Here is a 23,983-nt window from a genome sequence, read left to right as displayed (position 1 = left end):
ACCAGCTTCCCAGCAAATGCATCCACTATCATTGCCATGATCTTCTTCTTCTTCTTCTTGCCAAAGAACAGCTCTCCGATGATCACTCAGAAGTTAATCACAATTAGTAAGATAATGAGAACCAGCAGCCACTCAGAAGTTATATATGACATGTAAAGGAGATCCAGCCATGATTATAATACTACTACTTGCACAACTCCCAATAAATGAAGAAAAAAATATTGTGCCACTCCCATTGCCTGGAAAACTGCATCTTAAAATATATATATCTATATATATATTATTAAGACATCTTATCTTGTCCATAAAGTTAGTAGCATAATCAATGAACAGCAAGTCCCATCTGGGAGACTGGGACACCTTGCAAGTTGAATTAAATTAATCATTCAAGTTGCAGAAACTCACAGATCTACCCACTTACAAAATATAATCAACCTTCACAACAAAAAACATGGTGAGTGAGCTGTATGCCACTTCTTGGCCGGATAGTGTTAAAAAATGAGATAAACAAATCATACAACTTGTAAATCATTGAGCACTGCATCATATTATATATTACAATAATTAAATCATACCAATTAATTACATGGCTTAAGTTATATTTTGTTAACTAAACATGCATGATGATGTGTAGGGGTGGACATTGGGTCGGACTGTGCCCGTCCGTGCAGACTCAAAAATACAACCCATATATTCGGGACTGGCAGTCATGTCGTGCTAAATTGCTTTTAATCCAAACCCGACCCATTCTGATCGTCACTTAGGGCCTCACTTTCAACCCGACCCAAAAAATAAATAATTTTTTTATGAAATAATTGAAATAACTAAATAAAACTACTACTACAACCCCTAAAATTTTTTCAAACATTTATACAATACTAAAGTATTATAAATGTTTACTCTTTTCGTTCTATTACTATTATATATATATAATATATATATTATAAATAATATATGATATATATATTATTTATTTATTCGGGGTCGGGTCAGGGTCAGCGTCAAAAATTCATCCGACCCAAAACCCGACTCGAAATTAATCAGCTAGAAACATTTGAGCTCAACCCAGTCTAGCTAACTTTCTAAACCCTGGCCTCAGATTTGTTTTTGCTCGTCACTCATGGGCCGCCCGGCCAATGTCCACCCCTAATGATGTGAGCTGTCTGATAGCTCTTGTATACCTTGAAAGTAATTAACAAATCATTCAACTTGTGTATCTTTAAACGTTTCATGTTTCATATTATACTACATTAAGGACATACTAGCTATAATCAGACAGTTTAATTAACAAACGTAATTGTTAACAAAAGAAAATTTTAAGCTCCAATTAACAGTACGTGCAATTGGATGGACAGCTATTTCTTTGATATATATATTTTTCAAGAAAGAGATATACGAATGTAAAGTTTAATTTGTGAGGTTCGTTGACTAATTGCAAAGTTATTAATGGCAAACATAACAAGATATAAGTTCCATTAACTCTCACAAATGCCACACCAAAGAGCAAAGATCAAAACTGTAGTTCGATCCGGGGTTGAAATCAAATTCAATATGCTTGCAAGTGTATATATATATATATACATAGAAGAAAGAGGCATCTATGTTAGTAACTCATATGAAACTGTCACACATTATTGTTCAGAAAATAAGAACGAAATCAACTATTAATTAAATAACTGACATCTTATTATATCAATCTCCAAAACTCATGGTGTAAATGAATTGAGCCGTAACAAGCACAGGGAGATCATCAAGTTTCAAGCTCAAGTCGGTGTAAATTGAAGAAATAAGTAAAGGAGACGACCATTTCATGATAACAAAGTTACAAGTGTGCAATGATTCACACACACAGACATACATACACCAAGTTATACATAAGGCATGTATATCATAATTAACAGTTGAAGCTAGCTAGAGTCCTCATATATATAGAGATGAAAGAGAAAATGAATAAAGAGGTTTAATATGAATCATACCAGTTTATATAAAATCAACAAGTTTGGTTTGATAAGATAATATTTGCTTGTAATTAAAACACATGCTTTCCTTCCTCTGCACTGGCTATAAAGCGGGGTTTTTGCCGAAGGAACAATCAGTATGTACGCACTCGAATACACTGATGCAGTGCCTGGGCACAGTGATCCAAATGTAAGTGGAATTCATCATCATGGGACTTTTCATGCTCTTGTATATATATATGGCCACAACCACAAGAGTTACGCCTACAACAAAGCACTAGAGTTCTCTGCAAAAGGCATTACATACCACAGTTTTAAAGATGTGGGAAACTAGCTTATAGGAGAGATGCAATTAGCTTATAGCTTTTTCTTTGTAGTTTTATTTAAAACATTTTTATAGTTTTAATGGTATTTTCAAAACCTTTGGATTGGTTTATGATTTTTATGCATCATTCATAATTTCAACTTTTTCTTTCTCGGTTAATAGTGATCAGAATCAAAATGCTTTCCAAATTTATTTTTCAAAATAAAAAAAATTATACTCTCACAACAAATTTTGATGGTGGGTATGAATGAATCGACAGGATAGGATATTTAGGGGCCATAACTCACTCTGCCAATTTATTTATTGGCTTTTTTTTATATATATATATTTAAGTCACAAGTTGCTGACCAATTACTATAAGGGTAAATATCTTGACTAAGTACTATACTATGATCAATTTTTAGTTTGAGCATCAAACTTTAATTTGTATAATTTCAGTACTCCAACTTCAATTTGGTTTCACCAAGAGAGTACCAAGGAGTTTTTAGGAGGGATTTGATGAAATGGTTGCTGGAATTGAGGGCCTAGAAAATATATATTTTTTTTTTGAATAAAGTGGATAAACCACTAATTTATTAAAAAGAAGGAAACAGAGGAGTACAGTAGAAAAGGTCGCGAACAAGAAAAGTCTAAAATAAAATAACAAACTGAAATCCTCACAAGGGATGAGGAAAACAGTGAGCAAAATCAAAACAGGAAGAAAGATAAAATGAGACAAGCTGTAGGAAAATATTATAAATAGTTTTTTTCCCTAAACTATATTTTTTAGGTAATATATACTAATTTGTAAATAAAAATCTAAGAGGCTAGACAATAGATTTTTGCATTAAAATAAGTGATATTATATAAATTAATTTGTATAATATCAGAGAACCCACAATAAATTTTCACATTTTGCTAAAAGTAATTTTTTATATTATATCTATAAATTTGTAAAAAAAAAAAATGTGTTTTCTAAATAATAAAGGAGAAAAGAAAGCAAAACCGAAAAGTTCAACTTCCACCTGGTAGTGATGGGTGTTAGTAGTATTTATATTTTATATTTTTTGAAATTATTTTAATCTTGTGTCCGAATAAATATAAATTTTTTAATATTCATAATTCTTTAAAACTTAAGTCAGCACCTCTTTAAACTCCTTGTAGTTGGAATTACAAAATTCTTTGAAGTAAGTTATTTGGTTAGGTGAATTTAAAAAAGCAACTTGAGTTGCAAATCCTCTTTAGTTGGATTTTGGTGGATTTGGAATTTCAATTAAAATTATTTTTTAAAAAACTAGAATTTAGTTAGAATATAAACAATAAAATTATATAATTAACTAATTTAATAAATGATATTTTTGGTCGTTATATATATTAATTTAATACACATATTATATTAATTATTTTAATAAATAATTAATATATGATATTTTATTATGATAAATTAAGTATATATTAATGATATTAATTACTCATAATATTAACTACACTATAATTATATTTTATATTATAAAATATAATTATAGTGTAATTAATATTAGTAATATAGTATATAATTGATATATTATAATATATTAATTATTTTAATAAATAATTAATATATTATATTTTATTATAATAAATTAAGTATATATTAATTATATTAATTACTTATAATATTTGAAATTTGAATTCATATTTACATAAAATAAACTATATATTTTATAATTTATATTAATTATTACATCAAACCAGTTTTCCAAATTCAAATTTACAAATCTCTCCAACCAAACTCAAAAATTATGGATCCAAGATTATAAAATACATCAAATCAAACACCCGAATTTGACTCTCAATTTTCAAATGCAAGGATCTGTAAATACAACCATCGTGATTTTCAATTCACATCCAACCAAACGCCCTTTAGTTTTGCTTCTGGTTCTGCCATTTAGTTATAGTAGTTGATTAGATTGCTAAGGAGAATAACACCAAAAGAATAATAAATAGATGAATGAGGCTCATGGGGATATACTCAGTATGAGGAATCATCTATCTATGGTAACACCAGAACAAGCTTTTAGTGTCTTCAATGTAATCCATGCTAATATTTGCATTTTTACCACATCGGAGAAGGAGTTCATGAAGTCAAGGTTATGCTTAATAGTATACTAAAAAAATCAAGCTAATTTTTCATCGAGTTAGGATGCAGTAAAAGTAGTGAATGATCATAAAATTATTTTTGGTAATTGCTTAATTAAGAGGAGTGGGATAATAATTAAAAATATCATTATTTGTCTCAGCCATCTTGAACATTGCCCAAATAAGTACCTCTTATGTTACCCTTAAAATAATAGATAATATTCGTCTTATTCTTTTATAATCTATTTGGGCTTCACTTGCATAAGTGTTCTTGTCCCTTTTTTATTTTTTATTTTAAATTTTTATTTATCCTTTTTTTTTGTTTATTTCATTTAATATACATTGTTTAATAGACTTTTTTTAAATTATTTATAAAAATATATTTTATTATTTTTAGATAAAAATTATATACTTATTATTTGAAATTTGATTTATTTGTTGGTTAGTCAGTAGCCCAAAAATAAACCAGCTTTTAGTCGATATTTCATATATAGCCGAGAGTTTTTTTAACCATTCGAGTTATTTTCTTTATATCTATTCTTATTATTTTTTTTTTTCAAATCTATTGTTTTTGGTTGATCTATTTTTTTTAAGAAAAATAATATTTGATTTGGGAAATCTAATTTAATGTTCTAGTGTATTGTGTTTGTTTTTACTGTTTTTATTTGTTGTATATGATAAAATTTCATGAGAACAATTCTAATAAAGGCCTCGAATTTTATTTGGGTCTTAGTGCTTGGATGGAAGTATTTGGAGAAAAGATAAGGAAAGGTTTTTAAAAACTCATGCTTGTGTAAGGGTTTTTAGGGGGAGGTAAAAGTTGATAGGGTTGATGGAGGTTTGAAAACCTTAATTTTTCTCTTATTCGTCAACCCTCCAAATTGGAGGGTTAGGGTGGTTTTGAGTACCAATATTTTTTTTATTGGCTAAAAAGCCCTTACTCATTTACAAAAATTCTAAGATATTTAATTAATTAATATTAATTAATATAATAATATTAATTAATATCATTATTAATTAATATAGTAATAATTAATAGAGAGATTTATGTAAATAATGAAGAGAATCATGTATAAGTTTCATGTAATTGTAAATAAAGTTACAACTTTTGTCTTTCATGATAGGTGTAATTTAGTACTCTATGGTATTGAGGACCAAAGAGTAATGCATGAACAGTACAATCCGGTGAGATTTCAACCCATTATTGCCTAAATAATGGGTAATGCATGAACAGTACCTGCCCATGTATTGCCAAAATAACTTACCATTGAGTAATGCATGAACAATATCATCTTTCTTACTGATGTAATCACTATTCAACTTGAGCAGGATGATCTTGATCTTGATCTTGATGAGGACACAATTGAGAAGATGGAAGAGGCGAGATTGGCTTACGCAGCGGCACTTGCCGCTACAAAGGAGGACCCGGGCGAAGAATCCTTAATAAGTTTAGCTGAGGCTCGTATCAAGCTTCAAGCTTTTGTACTTTGATTGTGTCACTGCTTATATATGTGTGTGTGTGTGTGTGTGTGTGTGTGTGTGTGTGTGTGTAACATTCCTTGAATTAGAGTGCATCTCACTAACTCAGACTGAATAGTACTTGACTTGTAAGTTAGACTTAGCTCCAGGGTTTGATCATTTTGCTTTAACAGGAATCTAGTGTTTTTGAGGTTATCTCTGTTCATTTTCTTGTTGCGCGCTTTGCTAGAGGTGTAAATTATACACTACCACTCGCAAGCTATTTGAGTTCGATTCGGAAAATGCTCGAACTCAACTTGTGTATGATCGAGTCGAGCTTGAATATTTTACTTAAGTGCTCGCAAGTTTAATCGAGTAATTGTATTTGTGTGTGTATATATTATATATTAGTTTGTTTAATATATATAATTAAATTCGAGCTCGAGTGTAAAAATATTTATGATTAAATTGAGTTTATTTTTAACCTTCATCGAGCTTAATCGAGCAAGCTCAAGTAGCTCAATTTATGTATCAAGTCGAGCTCAAGTTACAAAAACAAAAATCAATCTAGTTCACACCGAGTATCAAGGAGCGAGTTTTCAACTGAGCTTGAGCTCAAACAGCTTGCTACTTGGATCAAACTCGATTGATTACACCTTCCAAAGTAGCACTTTGCAATGTAATTGTGTCTAGTGAAAGTATTCTGATCTGGTAAATAGCCAAGAGTAATGATGCTTTTGTGTTTATTTAGTGCATTAATCAAATAGTTGTTTTTGTGTGAATATATATTATATATTAATTTGTTTTATACATATAATTGAGCTTGAGCCCAAGCGTAAAAATACCTATGATTAATTCGAGTTTATTATTAGTCTTTATTGAGCTTAGTCGAACAAACTCAAGTAGCTTGATTTATGTATCGCATCAAGCTCGAGTTACAAAAACAAAACTCAATCAAGTTCAAACTGAGTATTAAGGAGCGAGTTTTCAACTGAGCTTGAGCTCAAGCAGCTTGCTGCTCGATTCAAACTTTATTGATTACACCCTTACGCTTTGCAATGTAGTTGTGTTCAGTAAAAGTATTCGGATCTGGTAAATAGATAAGAGTAATGATGCTTTTTGTGTTTATTTAGTGCATTAATCTTCTTACAAGTGTTTCCATGTCACAATTCACAGAAAGTGAGGGGTGAATATGCTGAGGTTGTTTGGTTTTGAGGATGAAGGAGAGGATGAAGATGGGGATGACGTTTGGATGGTGGATGAACAGGATGGTTTGCCAACCTTGCCGTCGCTTGCAACAAGACTTATTTTCACTACCAATGGACAACCAGAATATGTGTCAGTCTCTGCCAATTATCCTCATGCTAGTGCTCCCCCTCCAAAGCCGATGTGGCGAGAAGAGCTTGTATTCTCGCTCGACGGCGATTTGCGGAGCCACGCATGAGATTGCACCAAGTGAAAAAAAGGAAGCAACCGACTGTCGAGGATGGTTGTGCTCGCTCGCCGGCAACGACTAATCCGAAGTTTTCGAGGGTGGTCGAGCCCGGCTCTCATCCAGAGAATCAAGTCGCCGCCGCCGACGGTGATGTGTGGACGGTGACCGTAATGGAACAAGCACGTAGAAGATACTGCGTGGTGGTCGAGCCGCTCTCACGCGGGGGAAAAAGGTGTGGACAGCGGTCGAGAAGGAACAAGCACAGAGAATATACCAATTGTGGTCGAGCACGCGCTCCCATGTTGAGGAGAAAGGTGACCCTAACGAGCGATATCCCAGTAGAGGGAAGACGACGGCGGTAATTACTCAACGTTAGCATGTTTGAAAGCCAAGAGGGCGGTGGAGCTTGGCCTCGCCTTAGTAGTAGAAGTTCTCGTGAGTCTCCGGCATGGAGATCTAGCGGAGAACGCCTTGATGCATCTTTGGGGGTGACTCGGAGGGATAACATCTTGCCCAGACTGGGTCGTCGGGCGATGGGCGAGCCTTGCACCCATGGCGGTGATGAGGCTATATCTCTCGCTTTGGGTGACGGTCAAAGGCCGAACGGATGGACCCAATTTTGCGAGTGAGGATTCTCATGCGGAAAGAGGAAGCCCGTGGTGAGCATGTAGGTGTGCATGTCGGTCTTAGTCCCTTGGCTGAGGGCCGATCAACGGTGGAGCATAGCTCCCCGCCGAAAACATATGGGATGGTGATGATGGTGCTTGCATGCCCTCGTAGAGGCATTCCCATCTCGGGTGGAGGGCTCCTCCCAAAGATGGCGAAGGCCACAGCCGCTCGTCGGCATCCAGATCGGAGTGGACCGTTGGTTTATCCATTGGACATTTGCACGTCAAAGGAAAAACTATTGGCTTTCCAGTGGGTTGTACGGTGCCGTAGTTTTTTTATCAAACCTCATGTCACGCATTGGAGAAATGCTTTCATGTGCATGCGTGTCGCTCATTCGTTGGGTAGAGTTGAGCGTGCGAGAATCGACAATGAAGAAACATCTTACCATGCGAACGAATAACCTTCTCACAAGTGTTGACGCTTTAAAATGAGCATAAAGACTTGAACATGCATGAGGGTTCGGATGTTTCTTTAATTAGTTTAACTCAACTTGGTGTTGGTTTAATTGTTTCATTTGATCTAGTGGGCCCATTTTATGATAAAAAGGGCAACACCGCTTCATGCATCTTGGATATGGGTGATTCATGGGCCATGGTGATTTGGGTCTTGTCGAAGCCCAAGATGAGGGTCATTCGCTAGCTAACTATTGGCATCTTTCGCTAATATGCCCTCAGATCATTTGTCAAATGTTTTAAATGGACCAATGCTTCCATATGCTACTCTTTTGATAGATTTTTCTAAGTCTTTCGAAATCGCTAGGGCAAAACTGGTAGTAGCCACCTCTACCAATCAATGCCGTTGGGATTACTTAGAGCCCAGGGTCTCTGGAGCCAAACGAGGGAAATTAGATGTTCCCTATCTCTAGCGCTTTAGCGTGAAGTTTAAAAGTTGATTGATCCCCGGGTGATCATTGTGAGAGGACCAATTGTGTTCCGGGGAGGACCCGAATCGAAGGAAGCTCCCTCGAAGGTGTGAGAGCAAGCTTGCCGATCCTATATCCTCTATCGCGCAGCCTAGAGTTTGTTGGACTCTCGCTCGGGGGTGGATGGCACCCCATGCTTGAGGTTGATCGGATCGATGGTGAGGAGTAACTTTTGTGTTTTTTCTGGGTTAGGAGAAGACCCGTTGTTCCTCCATTTCTGTTCGTTCGCCTTTTGTTTCCATAGCTAGTGGAAGGTTTGTTGTACTTTTTGCTACTTTTTATTTTTAATATATGTGGTTTATCCATCTTTTCAAAAAAACAATTCACAGAAAGTTCCAGCCATGGCAATCCCCCAATCCTTAGGCTATAACAGAGCTTCAATTTCTTCACCTTTACTTCTTCAAAAAATTCAACCAAATGTTGTTAAATTTCTTCCAAGATACATTTACTATGTATAAACCAATCGTGCAATTGAACATATATGATAATTCATGAATAGACTTTCATGAATGAAAATAATAGCAAAAGCTATAGTAATTCAGACGAGAGAAGCAACACGCTCATGTTAAAAGAAGTCAGAAGGCTTTCCGACTTGTATATTTTGCTCTGCTAAAAAACTTGTGACTGCATTCTTTTGCCAACTTTTAAAACTCCTGCACAAGCACAGAAACCATCACTGAACTAATTAGTTCCATTATCAAGCATGCCGAGAAATGACCGTAAAAGACTTATCTTTCATAATTCAAACAAGAGAAACATGGTTTCTACCTCTTTTATACCAATCAAAGAAAGAAGAAAATGTCATTTATGGCACAACTCTTTTTTTCTCATTTCCAGTAGTTCATATTAGAGTAACAAATAGTCTCACATCAATTAAGTTAGTATCGGTCAAAATCCAAAACTTTTTGAGCTGAATAGGGATTATATACTGTGTGTAAAAGAGTAACTGATAATCCCACCCACATCAGTGCATCAGCAACTATGAATACGAGCATATGTGCTTGGTTTTGCAACAACTAGTTTCTCTTAGCTTTATTAGTAGATCACTTTTCTAAATTGGTGAATACAATGCCCCTAAAGAAACTTTTTTAAAGATATCTTCCTCTTAAATTCAAATGTATCACCAACAACTCTAATGAAATTAAAGATTGTATGGAGGAGAGACAAACATACTTGTGATATAGATGTGCCAAAATTACTCCCCCTGGAAAAGCTTGCTGAGTAGCCTCATAAGAAACTTTGATTGCATGTTTCCATGTTCCGCCAACTCCTTCCTCTTTATTCTGTTCTTTCTTTTGGTTTGGGTCATCCATCGGCAATGAATACCCTGATAGCAAGTGCCCGAACCACGTACCATCCTTCCTGCATTTGTTTCCAATAGAAAAAGGAGTGAGAACACTGTCTATCATAGAATATCATGTATACTCTCCTTTTCTTGATAGGTAATGTGAAAATCATAGTGGTAGATCACACAGATTCAGGTCGTGATTTAATCATGAAAAATTCAAGGAAAAATAAAAGGAATTTTGATTTCTTCATTCTGATCCCATGAAGAAAATAACATTATGGACATACATACTCAACAAGCCTTCTCTTGAAATTCTGAATCCTAAATTCGCCAGAAAATCTGAATCTTGACACATTATATCATCTACCATAAAACATAATGACCATTTGGTATCACTTCCTACTTCCTAGTCCTACACCAAAGGGGATTCAAGCCATTTAATTAGGTATCATGGTTTCTTCATTTTTGGTAAAAGAAATAGTGGAATAAACTATAATAGCACAATATAGTATTCAATTTTCTTGTAACATCTAATGACTTCTAGTGTGGAATTTACAAGATTAGACACAAATATACATAATTACAGAATGTAGGAAATCAGTGTTACTTATAGAATAATACCCATGTGACCACCTTCAAGTCCAAGAAGAACCTTTTTATTATCATTGTTCCTGCATATTAAACCCAGATAAGTTGTTGTAACCTCAAAAAACAGGAAGCTTAGAATAAGTTCATTACATTCTCATCATAAGTACCAATTATATATAATTTGGTTCATGTTAAAAAGGTTCAGAATCTAACAGACAAGTTTTATCTGATGATTAATGTTTTCACAACCTGTGCCAATTTCCAACACCGTCACCTACCCCAAGTCCTAGCCCTTCCCACAATAACTGCAAATGTGAAAAAGTTTAGTTCTTTGATGTCTGAATATAAAACAAATGCATGGAAATTTCATCTTCAAGTCTAGCTGTAACCCTCGATGAGTAGAACAATTACCAAATATGGATGATTTGATTATTCAAAGTTTCAAAGAAAAAACAGAGCATCCTCTATATTAATTACCAGAAAAATAAGTATATAAGGAAATCAACTGTTAGAGAATTTGATATGCTATTCTATCAATCTCCAAGCTCATGCTGCAAATTAAAGAAATCAGTAAAATGAAAACCATCCCCCAACTTGGATATGACTTGATACTAAAGTCAAATATTTATACAGCAAACACACACATATATCACAATTCTGTAAATAGAACTACACCAAGTGATGAGCTTAAGTCCAAATCATGAAATAGATCAATTAAAATGCAAAACATATTGAAAACATGAAAGATTAATTAAAGATGCAATGAGTCATATATACATATACCAAGTCATGCTTGTCCACGTCTCATTCCTTTGGTGCTGTAATTGAAATTCAAGCTTCAGTCCCCCTATGCGGCTGTCACCAAAAGATATACATATCATACAAAATAAGAAATTGTCAAATAAAGAGAGCAAAGGTTGCATCGTCACATTACTCAATGAAAAAACACAGCACTCCCAACCAAAGATTCATCAAAGACTTGATTGGAATACTAACTCTTTTGCAAAAGAAAAACTCATGACATTAACTGTGCAGAAAAATAAGCAAATTAAGGAAATCAATTCAACTCCAAAAATAAGGAAAATTTCACTTCCACTCATACAAAATTTAAAAACCATCACATCAAGTTAAAAGTTGAAACCAAGTGATTTGTAAGCTCAAACCATCATGCAGTTGAGTCCCCAAGTCACAATTTGCCATAAAAATCATATTTAGCAGCCATTACTCCTGTGAAACCACGAAAACAAACACATGCATATCACAATTATAAAGGTATAAGTAACAGTTTTATAGTGTCGAGCTTAATTTATAACCATAAAGCTAGAGTTGAAAAATGAGTCATATATATAGATATATACATACGAGTTGTTATACACGTCCACATCTCATTCAACTACTTGAAGCTAACTTCATCATATTGAATTGTAGTCAAGGGATCACCTGAGCCCTTCCAAGCATAATTAATATCCACCACTAGTATTCTGTTCAATATCCAATAGAAGTTTTATTATGATTAGCAGCTGATTTATATATTTTCAGAACATATGAACAAAAAATCACAATTAATTATTAGGTTCTCTGACATTATTCACAAAGACACAACTTGTACTTTCCCTCCAGAGAGCATCATCAGAATAGCATACGCACAAGCCATGCTCCACAGTATTTTCAGAAGTTCTGTTCATCCAAGACATAAATATCTGCATGCATAAGACTGACTCAGAAGAACCCAAGTAATTTGTACTCTGAAACTGTATGTCATGCTGATGAGTCATAATAAAGTCTCGCATATTTGCCATAAAAATATATTTATCCACCATTCCACCTGTGAACACCAATGCAGGGTAAATAAAATAGAACTGCACAAGTGATGAGCGTAATTCCTAATAAAAAAATATGTAAATAAATAATTCAAAACAGATTGAATACATAAGGCATACATACATGGCAGCTATTTCATTCTCCTCTTTATCTGCAGCAGCTATCCAACCACAAGGCATAGATATCATAATTTTTATACAATTAGCCACTTTCACTATATGGAGATGAATAAGGAAAAAAAAATGGAATAAAGAGGTTCCACGAATCATACCAATTGATATATTTTCATCAAGAATTCAAGATTGGTTTGATAAAATAATGTTCACTTGGTGTACTTTAAATACATGCTTCTGTCCTTTGCAGAGGCTTGCAAACACTAATAGAGTACTTGGGCACTGTGACCCTGAAACAAAGCAGTAGAGTTATTGACAAAAACATGCATATCATGATGCCATAGAAATGAGTAGCTAGCTTAAAGTAGAGATGTAATGAGTCACATACAAGTTGAAGCAAATTTCATTCTAGCTCTACTTATCTGCATAATTAAGACACCAATCAGACATAAAATTCTCCTACAAATCCTCCTCATCAGATTGAATTGTAGCTGAGGGATTGATAAATCGCACGATTTCTTGCAAGTATGCATAATTGCAGATGATATAATTAAATCCATCCATATACTCTGTTCAAGATCAAAAATGGAATTTTAATGTTATTAACAGTTGATAAACATATAGATCTATCATTTAGTAAATATGAAAATAAGAATAAATTATTACAGCACTTACAAAGAAACAAGAACACTCACCCTCCAGAGAGCTTCATCAGAGTAGTAACAGAACCATGCATATCACAATTCACAGTCAAGGAGATGTGGATTCAAACTCAACTCACATTGAAAATTAATGAAAACACGAAGAAGGAAAGAATCCACCCCCCACAAGAGAATGTCAAGCCTCTCTGTAGAACTTGAAACCATCAAATTATTATCATACACTTGAGTCATGATCAAGTCACATTGATTTGCCTGTGGAAACCAATACAACAAACAAATACATCTCACAATTCATTTTAAAGATAAATTAATAGAACCAGCTAGCCAGTGATGTCCATAATTCAAAGCAAATTGAAGACATACCAGTAATGGGTGTTCGGATGTCATTTTTCAGTGGTAATCTAATTCAAATAAAGGATTCATCCTCCTAATCCTCATCTGCATATATAAACCACAACCAATTAAACATAAAATTATTACAATTCTGATAAATAATTAGGCACTTATAAGTTATTCAAGCACTGACAGAGATATCATGAGAAATAAAATGAATAAACATACCATCGATGTTGGTTTCATAGTAATATGGCTCTTTGGTGTACTTCAAATACATGCTTTGATTCTTTGCATAGCCTATGAAGCGTGGTACTCGCTGGATGAACGACCAATGTGGACACCCTTTCAAACATCCCTTTAGTGCTTGGACACTGCACCCCAAATGCAACATGAATAGATCGTCATGAGGCTTTTCTTCACGTTGTTGGAGGAAAGAGATGAGCCACTGACTCATCCAGAAATAACGAAAGTTTCATCTCCACTTATACAAAATTTAAAAACCATCACCTCAAGTTGAAAGTTGAAACTAAGTGATTTGTAAGCTCAAACCATCATGCAGTTGAGTCCTCAAGTCACAATTTGCCATAAAAATTATGTTTATCAGCCATTACTCCTGTGAAACCAAGAAAACAAACACATGCATATCACAATTATAAAGGAATAAGTAACAAGTTTATAGTGTAGAGCTTAATTTATAATCATATTGCTAGAGTTGAAAAATGAGTCATATATGCATAGATATATGCATACCAGTTGTTATACATGTCGAAACTAACTTCATCATATTGAATTGTAGTCAAGGGATCACCTGAGCCCTTCCTAGCATAATAAATATCCACTACTAGTATTCTGTTCAATATCCAATAGAAGTTTTATTACGATTAGCAGCAGATTTATATATTTTCAGAACATATGAACAAAAAATCACAATTAATTATTAGGCTCTCTGACATTATTCACAAAGACACAACTTGTACTTTCCCTCCAGAGAGCATCATCAGAATAGCATACGCACAAGCCATGCTCCACAGTATTTTCAGAAGTTCTGCACATCCAAGACATAAATATCTGCATGCATATAACTGCATGCATATGACTGACTCAGAAGAACCCAAGTAATTTGTACTCTGAAACTGTATGTCATGCTGATGAGTCATAATAAAGTCTCGCATATTTGCCATAAAAATATGTTTATCCACCATTCCACCTGTGAACACCAATGCAGGGTAAATAATATAGAACTGCACAAGTGATGAGCTTAATCCTAATAAAAAAATATGTAAATAAATAATTCAAAATAGATTGAATACACAAGGCATACATACATGGCAGCTACTTCACAAGGCATACATACATGGCACCAATGCTTGGGCAGTGTGACCCTGAAACAATGCAATGGAGTTCTTCGCAAATACATGCATATCAAGATACCAAAGAAATGAGTAACTAGCTTATAGTAGAGATGTAATGAGTCATATAAATTAGATATATACCTGTCATTATACATGTCCACATCTCATTCAACAAGTTGAAGCAAATTTCATTCTAGCTCTCTTATCTGCATAATTAAGCCACCAATCAGACATAAAATTCTCCTACGAATCCTCCTCATCAGATTGAATTGTAGTTGAGGAACTAATAAATCGCAGAATTCCTTGCAAGTATGCATAATTGCAGATCATATAATGAAATCCACCCTTATACTCTGATAAAGATCAAATTGGAATTTTAATGTTATTAACAGTTGATAAACATATAGATCTATCATTTGGTAAACATGAAAATAAGAAGAAATTATTACAGCACTTACAAAGAAACAAGAACACTCCCCCTCCGGAGAGCTTCATCAGAGTAGTAACAGAACCATGCATATCACAATTCACAGTCAAGGAGATGTGGATTCAAGCTCAACTCACATTGAAAATTAAAGAAAACACGAAGAAGAAAAGAATCCACCCCCCACAAGAGAATGCCAGTCCTCTCTGTATAACTTGAAACCATGAAATTATTATCATACACTTGAGTCATGATCAAGTCAAATATTGATTTGCCTGTGGAAACCAATACAACAAACAAATACATCTCACAATTCATTCTAAAGATAAATTAATAGAACCAGCTAGCTAGCTAGCGATGTCCATAATTCAAAACAAATTGAAGACATACCAGAAGTAATGGGTGTTCGGATGTCATTTTTCAATGGTAATCTAATTCAAATCAAGGATTCATCCTCCTAATCCTCATCTGCATATATAAACCACAACCAATTAAACTCATGAAGTTATTACAATTTTGATAAACAATTAGGCACTTATAAGTTATTTCAGCACTAGCAAAGACATCATGAGAAATAAAATGAATAACATACCAGTGATGTTGGTTTCATAGTAATATGGTTCTTTGGTGTACTTCAAATACATGCTTTGATCCTCTGCATAGCCTATGAAGCGTGGTACTTGCTGGATGAACGACCAGTGTGGACGCCCTTTCAAACATCCCTTTAGTGCTTGGGCACTGCACTCCAAATGCAACTTGAATAGATCATCCTCATGAGGCTTTTCTTCACGTTGTTGGAGGAAATAGATGAGCCACTGAGGGAGACTAGCGTTGTCCTTTTCATAATCAATCACCTTCAAGCTTCTCCACACACTCCAGCATTGGGCAATCAATGACTTGCAGTACTTCCAAGGTAGGGAGATGGGAGACCCTTGAAAGACTGTGAGCTACTCTAATGAACAACGGTGCCATGTTAACCCGATTTAAGCCACTTGGAAGAGCTTTCAGCTTAGGGCATTTAAGAATGAAAATGCTTTTGAGATGGGGGAAGAACATTAATGCCTTGCTAGATTCAGGCTCGTTGTCTTCTTCTTCTTCTCCACTGAGGATCAATGACCATTCCTCCCAATTACTCATGTTCTCTAATACGAGGGTTTCAAGCTTAGGGAAGGCAATTTCTGTAGGTTCAACATTATAATTACCGAGAAATTCAGGGCCAATTGATACAACTGCAGTTGCTCCATCTATCCTCAGATACTTGAGCTGTGGAAGTTGGCCAAGTTGGGGAAGATGAGGGCAATTTGAGCAATTAATTAAATGCAAAGAAATCAACTCTTGAAGAGCAGTAGTAATGGAAGTGGATGACGACATCCAGTTTGGATATCGACCACCAAAATAGTCTTCAATCCCTAGCTTTTCAAGGCATGGCGGGGGGCATAGGTCATCAAAGACTTGCACAATCTTGTCCATCTCTTGCTGTTGAATATGCCCATCAGTGTAATTAAATGTGCAACGAAGCCCTAGTGTTCTGAGATGAGTCTTGCTTGACAGTACTGAAGAACTTTTGATGCTTGATTTCTCCAAGTTTCTTATAGAAAGGTAACTGAGTTTTTCAAGCATCTGTATCTCTTCTAAGTTGCATCCCTCTTCTCCATCATCACCACTGTCTCCGATGATCAATCCTTTCACATGATGAAGGTGTTCCAACTTGCCTATGCCCTTTGGTACATAATTCAAAGGTGTATCTAGTATCCGAAGCCACCTCAAATTGTATAGCTTAGTTATGCTTTTTGGAAGGATATGCAAAGACTTGCATTTATTAAGCAACAAGAATTGCAAATTAATGAGATTTCCCAGAGAATCTGGTAGGTTATGAATGCATGTATGCCCCAAATCCAAAAGCCTCAAGTGCACTAAACCCCCTATACTGTCTGGAATATTCTCAATCTTTTCTCCATTGAGAAATAATAAACGCAAATGCTTTAAGTTGCCAACCACTTGTGTGTTCAAACTTGGAGTGTTAAAACTTGGAGGAGTCCATAACCGCAAGCTTCTTAGGCAATCAAGATGTGGAATGCTCTCACTTTCCCTATTACTTGTAATTGTCAAACGGCGTAGTTTTTTCATTGAATCTGTGCTTTGTACTTCTTGTGGATCGCCTGAAAAACTTTCATCACCTGCAAAAAACTCAGCTAGTGCTCGCAACAAATCATTAATTGTGCATCTCGACATATCCACATACTCAGGGTCAGGTTGTAAGAAACTCCTACAAATTAATTCCATGTAATAGCTTTTTGCAACATCCTCCATTGATGCATTTCCCTTTGCTTCAATATAACCTTCTGCAATCCATTGACAAACAAGATCTTCTGAATTTGAAATTCACGTCCACGGGGGTAAAAGAGCACAATAGAGGAAACAATGTTTAAGAGTGAAGGTAAGACTTCATAACTCAAGTATAGAGCTCCTTGGAGCTCTTCCCGGAAGTCCTGTAATAGTCCAAGCATCATTTGTTAAGCACATTCTCCCATTCTCTTTTATTTTGGTTTTTTGTTACGAGAACACCGGCAATGGCTTTTATTGCTACCGGAAGACCATCACATTTTTCAACAATTTTCATCCCGATATCCTTTAGTCTCTGCATATCTTGTGTATTTTTGTTTGTGAAAACTTTTTTGCATAGCAATTCCAAACCAACATCCGAAGGCAGTTTGTTAACATGATGGATATGTGTTGCCCCCATTTTTACCGCAGTGTTTCTATCTCTTGTAGTGACCAAAACCCTGCATTTAGTTGTTGTTCTTTCTATTGCATTTTTAATTAAATCAACCCATATGTTCTCATCCCAAACATCATCTAAAATTAGAAATAAGCTCTTTTCACACAGGAAATCACAAAGTATATTTTGTAACTCTGAGATTGTTGTGCACTCTCCATATTTACCCCCAATATTTCTTATGATTTCTTTTAGCAAATCAATCCTTGATGGGAAAGATTTTGAAACCCAAATCCATGAACGCAACACAAAAGCATCATTTATTTTTGGATCATTATATATCTGTTGTGCTAGTGTTGTTTTGCCTATACCCCCCATGCCAACAATGGCAAAAAGACGGCATTTTTCTTCAGGCTGAGAGACCAATAATTGAACAAGACTCTTAGTAGCATCTCTAATATCCCAACCCACAACATCAGGTTCAGGTAAGGAGGAACTCTGGCGATAAGAAGCTTCATTCATAGGATGTGCATCACTTGAGTTAGAAGAAGTTATGAAATTAAACTTATTCTTGTCCTCAGATATCTCTTCTAGCTTATCATTCAGACTTTTAATTTTATCAGCAATCTCATAGCGAGATGGAACACTGCGCACACAAGAGAACAGAGTAAAGTTACAGCAGCGTACCCTTGTTGAGGCAGTGGTAGTGCTTGACTCAGCCAGCTGAGAATGATGATCAACATCTTGCAAAAGCCCAGTACCCTGTATCATGCAAAGATCAATGATGTCATCAGCATCATACATCAAATCTTTCAGCTCATCGACCCATCCTTTGACAGTCTCGTCTTGGATCTTCCTCTTCTCGGCATCCTTGAGCACACGTGCGATCCTCTCCATCCTCCGCCGGAGTCTTTGGAGCTCATCCTTGACTCCTAACACCATGATGGCCTTCTCTTCAATGACCTTAGACAGTCTCTCCACCAGCTTTCCTGCAAAAGCATCCACTATCATCGCCATTGTATTACCTCACAACAAAGTCTCACAACAACAACAAAGATATTGATGGGTGGAATGAATTACTGACTGACTATGCATATGTATATATATATATTATTAGAGAGGGAGAGAGACTTTGTGTGTATAGTACAGTCAAGTTCAATGATATCAATGCGCGTGGGACTCACTCACTTATTTCTTGGGTTGTCAGGACATGTGAAACTAAAGGAAGTGATAGGATAGGACGTGGGATTTATTTAAATTTAAATACTTTTTTTTTATTTGGTTTAGTTTTCTTAAAATTTTTATTACATATATAAATAAATATAATTATGTGTAATCCACTGAAGTTGATCTAAATGACCCGTTTTTTTTTGGGTTGTGTTTTGCTTGGAATACCAACAATGCATTTTTTTTTTAACTATTTTAAATTTAAATTTAATATATGAAAAAAATCTACTAATTAAAAAATATTTAATTTTTTACTGAAATTCTAGTACTTTGTTAAGATTTTTGTAGACTTTTTACGTGAGAGCAAAAGCACAGGCATTGCTCACTTTGGAAAAAAAAAAGTGTTATTAACTTTTTTATATTTTTTTAATTCTAAAATTTGTTTTAAAAATTAATTTTATAAAACTTTTTTAAAAACAAAAAAATCAAGTTGGTTGTTTTTTTTTCAATTGTAACCATTTTTAATATTATTGTAGCTCTATAATATTCTTATAATTTGATTTATTCTTATTCTCGAATCATGGAGCATGTGATTAGTTTATAGCTTTTTCTTTATATTTTTTTAAAACTTTTTTATAGTTTTATTGGTATTTTCAAAACCTTTGAATTAGTTTATGATTTTTATGCATCATTCATAATTTTAACTTTTTCTTTTGTCCGTTAGCAGAGATTGGAATCAAATTCCTAAAGCAGCTTCAAACTTTATCTTTAATTATAAAAGTAGATTCAAAGATATATATATTATTCCAAATTTCGTTTTCAAAATAAAAAAATTATACTCTTACCACAAAGATTGATGACCGGAATGAATGAATTGACAGTATAGGATATCTAGGGAAACGAACTCACTCGGTCAATTTATTTATTCACCAATTTTTTATATATTTAACTCACAAGTTACCGATGAATTATTAAATAAGGGTAAAAATCTTGAGTTAGCGTTATACTAAAATCAATTTTTAGTTTGAATATCAAATTTTAATTGGTATAATTTTGGTTATTTAACTTCAATTTGGTTTCATCAGAGGGGTACGGAAGAGTTTCTAGGAGGGATTTAATAAAATGGTTGCTAGAATTGCCTCGTCAGCAGCAATTCGCCTCGTCATCTACTGGAACTTACATGTCACATTATCAACAATGTTCACGTGACCACCTATTTTGTATGCATGAACATTGTTGATTTGCATAATAAGTGACTATATGGACATTGTCGATGATGCAGCATGTAAGGGTCGGTAAATTACATGGCAAATTGCTGCTAATGAGGCAATTTTGGTAGCTACATCATCAAATTCCTCCCGAAAACTCTTTAGTACTCTTTCGGTGAAATCAAATTAAAATTGGATATCCAAAATTATACAAATTAAAGTTTGATGCTGAAAGTAAAATTGACCATATTGTGGTACCCACATGAATGATTGACTATGCATATGTATATATTATTAGAGAGGGAGAGAGATTGTGTGTCTGTGTGTGTGTGTGTGGGGTACGGTGAAGTTGATCAATAATATCGGTGGGCGTGGGACTCACCACTTATTGCTTGGGTTGTCAGGACAACGATAGGATAGGACGTGGGGTTTATTTAAATTTAAATACTTTTTTTAATTTTGTTTAGTTTTCCTAAAAAGATTTATTACATATATAAATAAATATAATTATGTGTAATTAACTGAGGTTGATCTAAATGACACGTTTTTTTATTTTTGGGTTGTGTTTTGCTTGGAATACCAGCCATGCATTTCAAGTCTTTTGTTTTTTTTATGTAAGATAAAAAAATATACTAATTAACTAAAAGATATCTAACTTTTTACTGAGTTTCTAATACTTTGTTCAGATTCTTGTAGACTCTTTACGTTTAAAACTTAGTGAGTTAAAAAGAAAAATTGTAAAAAATATGTTTTAAATACAATTTAATTTTATAGCTAGTTAAAATCATAAATATAAAATTAAAAAGTATATATTTATCAACAAAGAATATCATGCATGTGTCTATTTCCTATTTGCCAAAATATCTGACATCATGATTTTGTGAGGAAGCAAGAGCACATGCATTGCTCACTTTCCGTTTGGTTGGAGGGAATGGGAATATGAGGATGTGGATGAGGATGGAGATGATAATATAAATAGGAAAGAGGGATTGAGAATGGGAACAAAAGTAATGTTTGGTTTGAGAGAATGGGGATAGGAATATGATAGAGAATAGGAGAAAATTTTAATAAAATTACTTTTGTACCCTTTAATATTTTAATTAAATAATATATCTTGTAAAAGAAACAATTATTATTAAATAGCTCCAATTTCTATAAAAAAATTTTAAATGAGTTATTCATTTTCTAAATAAATTTTTAAATTTATACATTTTAATTGATGAATACAATTTAATTATTTTTATTTAAAATAAATAAATGTTCAAATTTAATTATTTTTAAATAACTAAAATATAAATAGTTCTAATATTTTAAAAATAAATACAATATATATCATGTTATTTCTTAATTTTCATCCAATGCAATATAAATACAATGTAAATATTAAAATTTAAATAAATATTTAATATTATAAGAGGTAAAAAGGTTATTAACTCATCAAGGCATGCTCAATTCCCCAAAATGACGAGGATGAGCATGAAGGGTTTGAGGGGCATGCACTCCCCTTCATTCCCTTCTCATGCCTTTTGATGCATGCCCAAACATGCTCATGCACATGCCATAAGGGTTGATCCCTTACATTCAAACACACCCTGGAAAAGAAGTGTCATTAACCTTTTTATATTTTTTTTAATTCCAAAATTTGTTTTAAAAATTAATTTCATAAAACTTTTTAAAAAACATAAAAAACAAAAAAAATCAAATTCCGTTGGGTTTTTTTTTTCTTTCAATTGTAACCATTTTTAATATTATTGTAGCTCTATAATATTCTTATAATTTGATTTATTCTTATTCTCGAATCGCGGAGCCTGTGATTAGCTTATAGTTTTATCTTTGTAGTTTTTTTTAAAACCTTCTTAGTTTTTTTTAAACCTTTCTATAGTTTTTATTGGTATTTTCAGAACCTTTGGATTGGTTTATGATTTTAATGCATCATTCATAATTTCAACTTTTTCTTTTGTCGGTTAATAGTGATTGGAATCAAATTGCTAAAACTTTCCAAATTTAATAGTAATGATGCTTTTGTGTTTATTTAGTGCATTAATCTTCTTACAAGTGTTTCCATGTCACAATTCACAGAAAGTTCCTGCCATAGCAATCCCCCCCAATCCTTTGGCTATAACAGAGCTTCAATTTCTTCACCTTTTTCTTCTTCAAAAAAATTCAACCAAATGCTTGTCAAAAATACTTCCAGAATACATTTACTATCGGTGTAAAAATGACCGTACAATTGAACATATATCTTAATTCATGAATGAAAAATAATAGCAGAAGCTATAGTAATTCGAAGGAACGTGCTCATGTTAAAAGAAGTCGGAAGGCTTCCCCCCGACTTGTATATTTTGCTCTGCTAAAAAACTTGTGATGGCATTCTTTTGCCAACTTTTAAAACTCCTGCACAAGCACAGAAACAATCACTGAACTAATTAGTTCCATTATCAAGCATGTCACGAAATGACCACAAAAGACTTATCTTTCATAATTGAAACAAGAGAAACATGGTTTCTACCTCTTTTATACCAATCGAATAAAGAAGAAAAATGTCATTTACGGCATAACTCTTTTTTTCTCACATCAATTAAGTTAGTATCGGTCATAGTCCAAAACTTTTTGAGTTGAATTGGAATTATGTACTGTGTAAAAAATTAACCGATAATCCCACATCAGTGCAGTCAGCAACTATGAATACGAACATATGTGCTTGGTTTTGCAACAACTAGTTTCTCTTAGCTTTATTAGTAGATCACTTATATAAATTGGTGAATATAATGCCCCCAAAGATATTCTGAATCCTAAATTCGCTAGCTAATCTAAATGTTGACACATTATATCATCTGCCATAAAACTTAATGACCATTTGGTATCACTTCCTACTTCCTAGTCCAGCACCAAAGGGGATTCATGCCATTTAATTAGGTATCATGGTTTCTTCATTTTGGCAACACAAACTATACTACATTTTTTGGTAAAAAAATAGTGGAATAAACTATAATAGCACAATAACATAGTACTCAATTTTTCTTGTAACATTTAATGACTTCTAGTGTGGAATTTATAAGATTAGAAACAAATATACATAATTACAGAATGTAGGAAATCAGTGTTACTTACAGAATAATTAATATCCATAGTGACCACCTCCAAGTCCAAGAAGAACCTTTTTATTATCATTGTTCCTGCATATTAAACCCAGATAAGTTGCTGTAACCTTAAAAAACAGGAAGCTTGGAATATGTCCATTACATTCTCATCATAAGTATTAATTATATATAATATGGTTCATGTTAAAAAGGTTCAGAATCTAACAGACAGACAAGTTTTATCTGATGATTAATGTTTTCACAACCTGTGTGCCAATTTCCAACACCGTCACCTCCGCCAAGTCCTAGCCCTTCCCACAATAACTGCAAATGTGAAAAAAAGTTTAGTTCTTTGATGTCTGAA

The 23,983-nt window shown here is 33.8% G+C and overlaps 2 protein-coding genes and 1 long non-coding RNA gene across 28 annotated transcripts; all 3 read right to left on the bottom strand.

Moving 5' to 3' along the window:
* Positions 1-9,263: 9,263 nt before the first annotated feature.
* Positions 9,264-17,817, bottom strand: LOC120256491 (D-aminoacyl-tRNA deacylase-like). 26 transcript variants are annotated; one of them, XM_039264160.1, is made up of 23 exons: positions 16,041-17,817; positions 15,839-15,916; positions 15,483-15,723; positions 15,166-15,377; positions 14,998-15,075; positions 14,624-14,879; positions 14,423-14,521; positions 14,180-14,285; positions 13,898-14,043; positions 13,700-13,774; positions 13,370-13,588; positions 13,063-13,243; positions 12,833-12,964; positions 12,685-12,721; positions 12,324-12,565; positions 12,103-12,221; positions 11,862-11,967; positions 11,670-11,767; positions 11,524-11,595; positions 10,990-11,045; positions 10,774-10,823; positions 10,038-10,226; positions 9,264-9,517 (listed from the first exon to the last, which is right to left on the bottom strand). In XM_039264160.1, exon 1 carries the CDS (start codon positions 17,756-17,758, stop codon positions 16,295-16,297), a length of 1,464 nt encoding a protein of 487 aa, XP_039120094.1. In that variant the 5' UTR covers positions 17,759-17,817; the 3' UTR covers positions 9,264-9,517; positions 10,038-10,226; positions 10,774-10,823; positions 10,990-11,045; positions 11,524-11,595; positions 11,670-11,767; positions 11,862-11,967; positions 12,103-12,221; positions 12,324-12,565; positions 12,685-12,721; positions 12,833-12,964; positions 13,063-13,243; positions 13,370-13,588; positions 13,700-13,774; positions 13,898-14,043; positions 14,180-14,285; positions 14,423-14,521; positions 14,624-14,879; positions 14,998-15,075; positions 15,166-15,377; positions 15,483-15,723; positions 15,839-15,916; positions 16,041-16,294. The 26 variants fall into 26 exon arrangements, with proteins under 26 accessions (XP_039120094.1, XP_039120090.1, XP_039120097.1 ...); XM_039264156.1 differs by having other exon boundaries at positions 11,675-11,767; XM_039264163.1 differs by having other exon boundaries at positions 11,675-11,767; positions 11,904-11,967.
* A 137-nt stretch (positions 17,818-17,954) lies between these two features.
* Positions 17,955-19,181, bottom strand: LOC120256495 (disease resistance RPP13-like protein 4). The gene has a single exon (XM_039264179.1). The coding sequence runs from the start codon at positions 19,179-19,181 to the stop codon at positions 17,955-17,957; it is 1,227 nt and encodes a 408-aa protein (XP_039120113.1).
* A 3,622-nt stretch (positions 19,182-22,803) lies between these two features.
* LOC120256494 lies at positions 22,804-23,959 on the bottom strand. Its single transcript, XR_005535325.1, has 3 exons — positions 23,886-23,959; positions 23,651-23,715; positions 22,804-22,933 (listed from the first exon to the last, which is right to left on the bottom strand). It is a non-coding gene; the product is annotated as an uncharacterized LOC120256494 (long non-coding RNA).
* Between the last annotated feature and the right edge of the window lie 24 nt (positions 23,960-23,983).

Source organism: Dioscorea cayenensis, unplaced genomic scaffold (genome assembly GCF_009730915.1).
Source record: "Dioscorea cayenensis subsp. rotundata cultivar TDr96_F1 unplaced genomic scaffold, TDr96_F1_v2_PseudoChromosome.rev07_lg8_w22 25.fasta BLBR01001469.1, whole genome shotgun sequence".
In the NCBI taxonomy this organism is placed as follows: domain Eukaryota; kingdom Viridiplantae; phylum Streptophyta; class Magnoliopsida; order Dioscoreales; family Dioscoreaceae; genus Dioscorea; species Dioscorea cayenensis.
This window is presented reverse-complemented; position numbering and strand designations above follow the sequence as displayed.

Bases quoted from the DNA above. Each gene is read 5' to 3' on its own strand.
- LOC120256491 (XM_039264153.1), bottom strand. From the start codon at position 17,758: ATGGAGGATGTTGCAAAAAGCTATTACATGGAATTAATTTGTAGGAGT.
- LOC120256495 (XM_039264179.1), bottom strand. From the start codon at position 19,181: ATGGCGATGATAGTGGATGCTTTTGCAGGAAAGCTGGTGGAGAGACTG.